The 9,391-nt window shown below is 42.4% G+C and overlaps 1 protein-coding gene across 1 annotated transcript in view; it reads right to left on the bottom strand.

Annotated features, from left to right (window-relative positions):
• Positions 1-2,683: 2,683 nt before the first annotated feature.
• crybg2 (crystallin beta-gamma domain containing 2) overlaps positions 2,684-9,391 on the bottom strand; it is a 31,634-nt gene continuing 24,926 nt past the window's right edge. The window contains exons 8-20 of the mRNA XM_062528971.1: positions 8,888-8,923; positions 8,657-8,796; positions 8,316-8,442; positions 7,862-8,019; positions 7,252-7,378; positions 5,952-5,984; positions 5,723-5,835; positions 5,312-5,441; positions 5,067-5,206; positions 4,777-4,900; positions 3,910-4,068; positions 3,586-3,745; positions 2,684-3,092 (exon numbers count right to left, since the gene is read on the bottom strand). Coding sequence (XP_062384955.1) covers positions 3,004-3,092; positions 3,586-3,745; positions 3,910-4,068; positions 4,777-4,900; positions 5,067-5,206; positions 5,312-5,441; positions 5,723-5,835; positions 5,952-5,984; positions 7,252-7,378; positions 7,862-8,019; positions 8,316-8,442; positions 8,657-8,796; positions 8,888-8,923 — 1,536 coding nt within the window. The 3' untranslated portion in view covers positions 2,684-3,003. The remainder of the gene's footprint in view (positions 3,093-3,585; positions 3,746-3,909; positions 4,069-4,776; positions 4,901-5,066; positions 5,207-5,311; positions 5,442-5,722; positions 5,836-5,951; positions 5,985-7,251; positions 7,379-7,861; positions 8,020-8,315; positions 8,443-8,656; positions 8,797-8,887; positions 8,924-9,391) is intronic.

A 9,391-nucleotide genomic window follows, 5' to 3' on the forward strand; every position in this document is an offset into this window, starting at 1 on the left:
TGCCCTTACTTTTGATAATTAATCCACTGACTATAGCCTCATTTGCGCCACATTGGTTGAATATTATGGTATGGACAATAGTATTTTCACAATTAAAGGTGTGTGCAGTTTTCATGCACATGCATGGAAGAGAGCGCACACTGCTAAGGGGCTCAACAGGGGTTGCTGTGACATCGCTTTCAGATCAGGTGATGTTCCTATAGCTCATCCGGGGCTAACATGAAAAGGGGCATCAAAATGGACAAGCACAACCACAAGCTGAGGATTGAGGATCCATCCAGAGACCTGATGAACTGAGGATCATACCAATTTCTCACATAAATCTCTGTGATAACTACTAATAACTAAACTCTTCTTGACCTAATACAGCAGAAATAATAGCGTACATAATAATAGCCTGTACAAGCTGTGTCAACAAACAAAATGTGTCTCTTTGGGCCTATGACTGATATGTTTGTTTTACCTTCTTCAACACTTAGATACCATTCAGTGCCAGAGATGTAACACGCTTACTGATAAAAAAGACAAGGCAAGGATTTTGAAGGCTTGGAACTGAATTATCTGCTTGAATGTCAGTTAGACTTTGCAGTTACATTTAATAATGATCACAGTTAACTGAGGCTACTATCACACTGAACAAAAATAAAAACTTTTTTTTTCTGTGAAAATGTGTTAGTCTTTATTCAAATATGGAATGCCATCCCATTATGCATTACATGTAGAATAATCAAACTGGAATATAATCTTTTTCTGAATTCCCAAGACAAGTAACCTAATAATACTTATACAAACTTTTGGCATTTAGAAACAGTACACTCTCTAAAATGAATGTGTTGAAAACAACACAACTCTGTGTCCAGAAAGGGACAACACAGTTTGTGTTTCCTTTTTTCTTTGTTCCACAATTTTTTTTAAACAAATCTCTGTCCAGATAGGGACAACACATTTGATTTAGGAGTGTATATGTAGAATAAAATACCTTTGGTCCCACTTAATCTCAGTTGTCCTTAATATCCATCTTATTTACACAATAACTCCACCATTAAGTGAATCCGGTGTAACATCTGTTTGCATGTCATGTTTTACATTAGCCAGGCTATATTAGCCTGTCACAAAGCACACATAGAGTATAGAGACAACCTGTTTAAACCATTGAAGAACAGCACAATGAAATCCATACCTGACAAGGGTCGGGTTTCCCAGATTCGTTAAGAAGCTCTTAAGTCCTAAGAACTTCTTAGGAGCGTTCTTAGAATGTTCTTAGAGCGCTCCTAAGAAGTTCTTAGCACTTAAGAGCTTCTTAACGAATCTGGGAAACCCAGCCAAGGCTAGTGCTGTGCAGGGGCCTATAAAGACATGAAGGAACAAAAGCACAGCTTGTTGTAATCAGTGCCCCTGTTTTAAAGCAACACTATGCAACAATTCACCAGCATGCTGACTATAAAGGCATGTATACGCCCTTGCAAACACCACTCAGAGCCTTGTTTGCTAACTTGGCAATAGTCAGTAAGCTAATATGAAACTTAATTGGGAGATAATACCAAAACTAGCGGCCTGATAAAACCATCCCTCTAAAACGGTCAGATTGTAGTGTTTTGCGGTACGTACACCATCTTAAGACTTAGGAATAGTACAGCATTTCAGACTCGGTCGGCCATCTCGTTGTTTCATTTTTATGCCGAATTCCAACACGCTTGTTTCCAGACGTATACGGTGATAAATGTCGGGCACTGCCGAGCTAGCATGTTTCTCATGTGTATCTTACGTAGGAACAACTGATTAGCCCAATAGTGTGTTGTAATAAAGACACGCACAGAAGTTATGACAAAGCAGTGCAGCTTTCAGGCAACTTGAAAGGAATAAGGTCACTTAATGTAGAGAAAACACCACAAAAAACATACATCTACAGATCAACATCATTCACTCTATACCAAAATATGAAAAAAAAAAAAAACATCACAAACCCCTCAAAAAACATAAGACAGAAAAAAATATGTTTTCAACTCAATTCTGTGTAACTGTTTACATACTGAGGAAGGAAACCCCCACACAAATATAAGCTTCATATAAATATAAATCTCCAAGAAGAAAAAAATAACTCCTTCAAGCCAGGCGTCTCAGAGCGACAGCGACTGGCTTAGGAAGGTGGCTCTGCAGCAGACAGAGGAAGACAGAGGAAGAGAGACAGCTTTTTGACTGTTGAAGGGCAATCCCCTTAGCTCAGTGCGCTCAGTAGTGTTAGTGTCACGGAATCCCCTGAAGAGGGAATCACTATGCAATCAGCAACAACAGACTGTAGGCATACTGAATCATCCCTTCTTTCAGACTCTTCTCCTCACGGAATCCTCATTGTACATAAAAGGCAGAGCATAGATAGTTTGTGTCTGTATGAATGTGTGTGCGTTTGTGCTTGTGGTTGTGTGTTTGCGTGTGCAAGTGTTTTTTTTGTGTGTGTGTGTGTGTGTGTGTTTGCATGTGTGTTTGTGTATCTGTGTGTGTCTTGTCTCGTAATGTAGTCAATAATCCTGAAAGCACCACTGCCATAAGTGCAGCACTCTTGGTGATTGCCAGTCCATATCTGTCTCTGTCCGCATGCTTCACTCAGATAAAGAAACCGAGTGGAAAAGTGCAAGCCCGAGAGCTGGCTGAGGAGGGGGGGGGGGGAGGGGGGGGGGGGGAGGGGGGGGGGGGGGGCGGTTACACAGTACAAAGTAAACTCCACGGTTAACTCTGGCAAAGGAAGTCCCATGATATGCCAACAGCTCCTTGACTCACAGTGTTACGGTAGACGCAGGGGGAGACGTGAGCCTGGACTGACCAGCATCAGGGCAGTATAGAGATCAGTGGACTGACCAGCATCAGGGCAGTATAGAGATCAGTGGACTGGCAGGGAGCCTGGCTCAGCGGGGCAGAATGAGGGGGGGGTAGGGGGCGGTGGTGAGGGTGGAGGGGGGCGTTTTTAAAGAGGTGTGTGTTGGGGGGAGGAGGAGGAAGGGGGGGGCATTACAACAGCTCCAGCTCCCAGTGTTGGCATGGCTGTTCATCACTCTCTTCCCTGATCACCACATGGTCCCGGTCATAAGCTTTCCCACCTGGAGACGGGAAACACAGAGCAAAGCGTGTCTTAGCATTCCACAAATGTATCGTCATGGAAAGATCCTGGCACGACATCTGATATGATTGAACAATATTTAACCAAGTTAATCTTTTCCTTGGTATAATTGAACAGGTCATTCAATAAATGGCTAGAGCGCAAACAATACATTTAGTGAATCATGAGGATATATAGATACTGTAGAGAGATAGATCATTCATTCATCCCAATGCCGACATTTTAGGCATCCAGTATCCAATAAACACATTAAACACACATACAGTATCACACATACATAAAAAGTGCAAAAGTGAACAGTGCAGGAATTGAACACTGCAATAACTTTGCTTGTTATTAATATACAAATATATATGAATAATACATATATACTGTGTGTATGTATATTTATATACTGTATATATATATATATATTTAAATATATACTGTATATACAGTATATAGTAGGCCATTATGCTGGGTGTTGTACTCACATTTGATATCCAGCACCATGCCAGGGAAGGTGGTGCTAACGATTGTTCCGTTGAGGCTGATGGACCAGATCTGGATCGGTGTGCGGGTCTCGTTCCACAGGACCACCTTCGCTCCCGGCTCCACCGATCCCATCACCTGCAGGCTCGTGGTAGGGGACAACTACAGAGAGGAAAGAGACAGAAGGTGAGGATGGGGTGAAGGAGGGACAGAGAGAGTAAGGGAAGGAAGTTTGACACTTAAGATCACAGATCACAGCTATTTCTGAGTGGTCACTGGCTTCAACCTCCTCCGATAACTTCCCACCACAGTCACAATTCATCTACCTTATTCTTGATGAGTCCATCATGGTAGTACCAGACGTCCGTCATGGGCTCCACCTCCTCCATCACCACCACACGGCCAGTCTTCATGTCCTCCCCCGCCCCCTGGATGGAGAGGTAGTGGCCACGTTCCTTGTTCTTCACCCGGAAGTACCTCCGCTTCTGTGGGACGCGATAACAATGCAGACATCAGAATCAGAATCAGATTCATAATTGATTGGCCAGGTTTGCGTAAACAAACAAGGAATTTGACTCTGGTTAATCTTAAACACTCAACAATAACATAAAAGAAACTCAGTAAGAATAGAATAAGGACAGTACGGCTATGTATAATAATAAATACAGTATGTGCATTTACAAATAAATAGATGCTATGAGTGGGATAGGGTCATGCAATTGTCTGGAGGAGAAGTGCGGCCTTGTTGTCTCTGTCAAGGTTGCCATGCTTGCCATGCAAGATTGACATGCTCAAAACAAATCACATAATCATCAGCCAACGATGCTCTGCAACAAGAGTGTGTTTCTTTAAACACACACATGCACACACCAGAGCGGTAGATAAAACAGAGTGGCGACACTCCCATAGACCTCCATAGGAAAAAATGCCAGCGCTTTTTCCAGGCTATTTCCGCGTTATGGGACTTTTGGAACTATTAACAGCCAATCTCTTGGTCAGTGGTCAATGAGTTAATTGATTACACCTTCTAGCATCCAGAAGTACATCCCACTCTCTTGCGATTCAGCCATTCAGCGCAGGTTTTTTGGAACTTTTGATCGTGTGGCGGCAACATCAAAGAGTGTCGCAACTCTCTCTTTCTATGGCTCTGGCACACACGAGCAGACACATGAATTACTTGTAGACATTCTTACCTCACGGATGGGGTACATGGAGCCGATGCTGGTGAGTTCGCTGAATTTTTGCCAGCTGGTGACTTCAATGGGTTCCAGAAGGAACTGGCGCCCCCTGTAGTTACTGTGCTCACACACCACCCAGCTGCAGCAGACAGAATGGTAGTCAGGTCATAAAGGTCAGGATGAGTAAACTGTACAATAGAGCAAAACCAGAACTCACACACTTGCACTGACAAAGGAACACACACACACACACACACACACACACACACACACACACACACACACACACACAAACACACACTCACCATCCATTGTTAACCTTGACTGACAATACATGGTTGTTGAAACCTTCCTCCAGCAGGTTAAGCACCTCTGTATCCACTGTTATCTCCCGGCCTTCAAAGCACTCAAGGCCAAAGAGAGAGATAGAAGGAACGGCAAACATCTGAAAGAATCACAAAATGGAGTTACACACACACACACACACAAACACACACACAAACAAAAGGAGTCTCAGGAGTAGGACTGAAGACCAGGTGTTTGCACTTACCACCGGCACAGCCTTAACGGAGCGTATGATGCAGTGTGGGGGGCATCCCATGCTGTTTAAGTTGGGGTAATCTCCCTCAGACACTGTGTAGAGCTGTCCAGTGTAGTTACGGCCTTCATACACGGCCCAACTGAAATAAACACATTTAACTCAACTTAAACCATTCCAATATCAGCAACAATTCGATGGAAACTAATGCAAGACATAGCATCAAATCATATCTGAATATAGTTTATCTATTATCTTACAGTAGCTTAGAATATCAAACAAAATCATTTGTCGTGACTTTAGCATAACACAGGAGAGTCAAAGTTACATACAAAAGTGCTATAGCTTTTGTGAGAAGTCAATACAAAATGTGCTTATCTCTTTAAGACAGGCAGTTCGTAAGTGAGCTACAGTTTATCATACCTGCTGCCCACAACTCTGCAGGACTTGGCGATGAAGCTGTCGGGCAGAGTCTCTTCATTTTTACTGCACAGCTTACTGTTGCCTTGGAAGTCTACGTCTGAGTACAGCATAACCTGACAGGAAAAGAGGAACACAATCAATCAATATATCTCTAAGTCTGACAGTTGGATGGCAAACTGACACAAACAAACAAACAAACAAACAAATGAAGAATAGATACAGTACACACCTCGTTTCTGTATCCTGGCCCGTCCGATGGAGCCTAGAAAAAACACACAGTTGTCATAAGCAGGGATGGGCTGCATTCAGAGATGCAAAAGTTCATTGGTAGGGACAATTTTGTAGGGACAAAACTATTGGTAGATAGATAGATAGATAGATAGATAGATACTTTATTGATCCCCAAGGGGAAATTCAAGATGGTATGGAATGGTCATAACCCTGTTTACCATAGCCTATATGCAAACCTACTGTACGCCTTTGACACACACAATACACCCCCACTCTCACATACAGTACAAGCCCACTCACTCAACCACATGGTTACTTGCTCATCCACACTTATAAGTGGCCAGTTTTTGGCAGAACTTTGGAACAACTGATTGTGATGTATAATATGCATTCTCCAAAGCTGATGAGACACAAGGTATCTTTGTCAAGTATTGTTGTTCTGGCAAGTTCCTTTTGATATTGGGCAACTTATTTTTCTTGAGAACTTTAATTATAGGTAGGCAAATTAACAAAAAAAAAATGTAATGGAACCAGTTATGTGGTTGCCCTGTTCAAAAAGTTGTATCACCTAAAGCAATAGCAAGCATGATTCTGGGCATGCATCGACAATGTCAGAGACTTCATTTTCTGTATTCAGTGTATGATGAGTTAGAAGTCATTATTTTAAGGCAACAACATTGCTAAAAGTCCACATTCTGTGGCTGTCAATAGGTTCAATAGTTAGTTTGACATTTAGACTATGAGATGTAACAGGCAGGTTAGCATAGTTGATCTTTGAGTGTTTGACCGTTGCAGATTAATGATGTGTCTCATTAATGTCTCGAGAGCTGCTACTCTCAAACACTGTCCACTTTATAATTTTACTATGGTTATCCTAGAAATCATAGATACAGTAATTTCCCGCATATAAGCCGCAGAACGGTGTTTTATGCAAGTTAAAAGAAACAAAACCATATCAACACCATATTAACTGCCCCCCTGTATTAACCTCATAGCTGAAGAAATTTTGCAAAATCAATGTATAAGCCGCGGCTAATAGTTGGAAATTACGGTATACTTTTCGATTTACGATTTCACTTTTGTCGCACTCTATGCATCAAAAAAGAGCTACAGCGTATGGACTTATACTTACTATTATGTACCGTATACTATTTTAATGAACCTGTCTGTCACTGTGGTACTGTGCATGTAGCCTTAGTTTGGATGTTTAGAATATGTCAGAGAGTAAATACGCCTCAAAACATTTCAATCACAAGGGCGCGTTATAGCTTTTTCTCTGTGACTTTGTCATTACTCACCATTAGAATGGGCTGCAGGGAACAGATGCGGTTATCGGCTGAACCCCAGTCAGCACAGTTGTTGTAGAAGCCCTTCTCCAGGATATACTGGTTCCCTGAGAAGTCCACATGGGAGTAGGCTACCCACCTGAGGACATTAAAGGTATGAAATACATTAAAGGTATGAAAATACAGTACATTAAAGGTATAATACCTGAGAGTTATGCATTTGTTTTAGGGGAGTTTTCTCACTATACAGTATGTTTTATAATCCAATACATATTAGATTTCTGAAGCGATAAAGCTGAATTAACTGTAAGGTATGCCTCCTCATGTTTCAACATCCAAAACACGCAGACACTTGAACTCCAAAGAACTTAAATAGTGCTTTTTGTCGCTAGCGTTCAGTGAGTGGGTTTCAACTCTATCCCCACTGATATGTAGCCTATGCTAGATTTCGGCTCTAGTTAATGCTAACGACATCTCCACATAAACTTACGCTCCACAAAGAACTTGCTTCTTGTCGCTAGCGTTCAGTGGGTTTCAACTCTAGCTCCACTGATATGTATAAGTATATCCTTTTTTGATCTCTAGTTACTGTAATGCTAACGACATCTCCACATAAACTCACGCTCCAGCGAGGACTTGGATGGAGCGGGTGGTGGTGCGGAAGCCGAACAGCTCCACGTCCGGGATGGCCTCCGTCACCTCGAAGGTGCGCTCCTCCTGCGGCTCCTCCAGCTGCTCGTCTGGTAACTCATACATCACCAGGGCCGGGTCAGTCAGGTCCTGCGGAGAGTACAACGACGAGGGGGGAGGGAGAGAGAGAGAGAGAGAGAAAGAGAATATCACACACTGTGTTTTTCTTCATTGTGCAGTTGTACCTACAGTACTATTAGCATACAATCAATTGGCAATTACTTAGCTGTGGCGTATAACAACTAAAACTGAATGGCCAGCTCACACTGATTTTAGTTAATTAAAGAAAATTTATGAGGAACCGTAACATCGTATTTGTGTGTGTGTGTGTGTGTGTGTGTGTGTGTGTGTGTGTGAGTGTGTCTGTGTTTGTAGTTGAAACGTACAGCTCGAATGACTCTGACAGAGCGCAGCTCGGCGTCACATCCGCCCCACACGCGCCAGTCCTGGTACTCGCCCTCCTCCAGCAGGTACTGCTTCCCACGGAACCCTTCCTTCTCATAACCCACCCAGCTGACCAGAGACGGACAGAGAGGGAGACAGAGAGAGAGAGAGAGAGAGAGAGGGAACATTTACCATACAACATAAAACACAAACCATTCTTTTACTACTTTTGCTAAACACATACAGTACACACACACACACACACACACACACACACACACACACACGCACGCACGCACGCACGCACGCACGCACACACACACACACACACACACAGACTTACCAGCCACCAGTGACTTTGATGGAGCCAGCGTTGTACATGAAGGCAGTCTGCTGCCGGTCTATCCGTGTCATGAAGTCTCTCATTGAGGAGTAGAGCTCGCGAGACCGCCCAGTGAAATAGGGCTTATCATAGAGAACCAGCTGCAGACGCACACAGAGAAGGCTTTGGATAAGCGAGAGGGAAATGGATTGATTTATTCTGTTTGATGTTCTGGTATATTTGAGCTCTCACCTTCGGTTCATTTGGTTTCTCCACTCTAGGCTCTCCCTGATAAAAAAAAAAAAGAAAGAAGAAAAAAAAACAGAAATGCTCAAACACACTTTACCCCAATCAAATAACATCACATTTCTTCATATTACAGTTTTTTCAATCGCTAACAAGCGTTTGTCCATTCATTTGACACATTTTCAAAACTCTAAACACAGACTCACACCTACAAAACACAATTGGTCAAATGGATCATTTTCCTCTCAAAAACACATTCCATGTTGTTACACCACATTTTGTTACATATACACTAACGCGTCATTTCTCTGCACACACTAACTTTACCAAAACACTGGAAATCTGTCTCAAAATGAAATCATTCTGTCAAAGATTAAAACTTGTTTTCACTTCACAAGATACATGCAATCAGTCAGAGTACACTAGGTTTCAAAATACTGGCTATTGTTGACTTTACAAAACTGCATAGACTTTTATGTTTTACAGTAATGGCACTGAGTTGGTGTTATG

The sequence above is a fragment of the Sardina pilchardus genome, chromosome 24 (genome assembly GCF_963854185.1).
Source record: "Sardina pilchardus chromosome 24, fSarPil1.1, whole genome shotgun sequence".
In the NCBI taxonomy this organism is placed as follows: Eukaryota; Metazoa; Chordata; class Actinopteri; order Clupeiformes; family Clupeidae; genus Sardina; species Sardina pilchardus.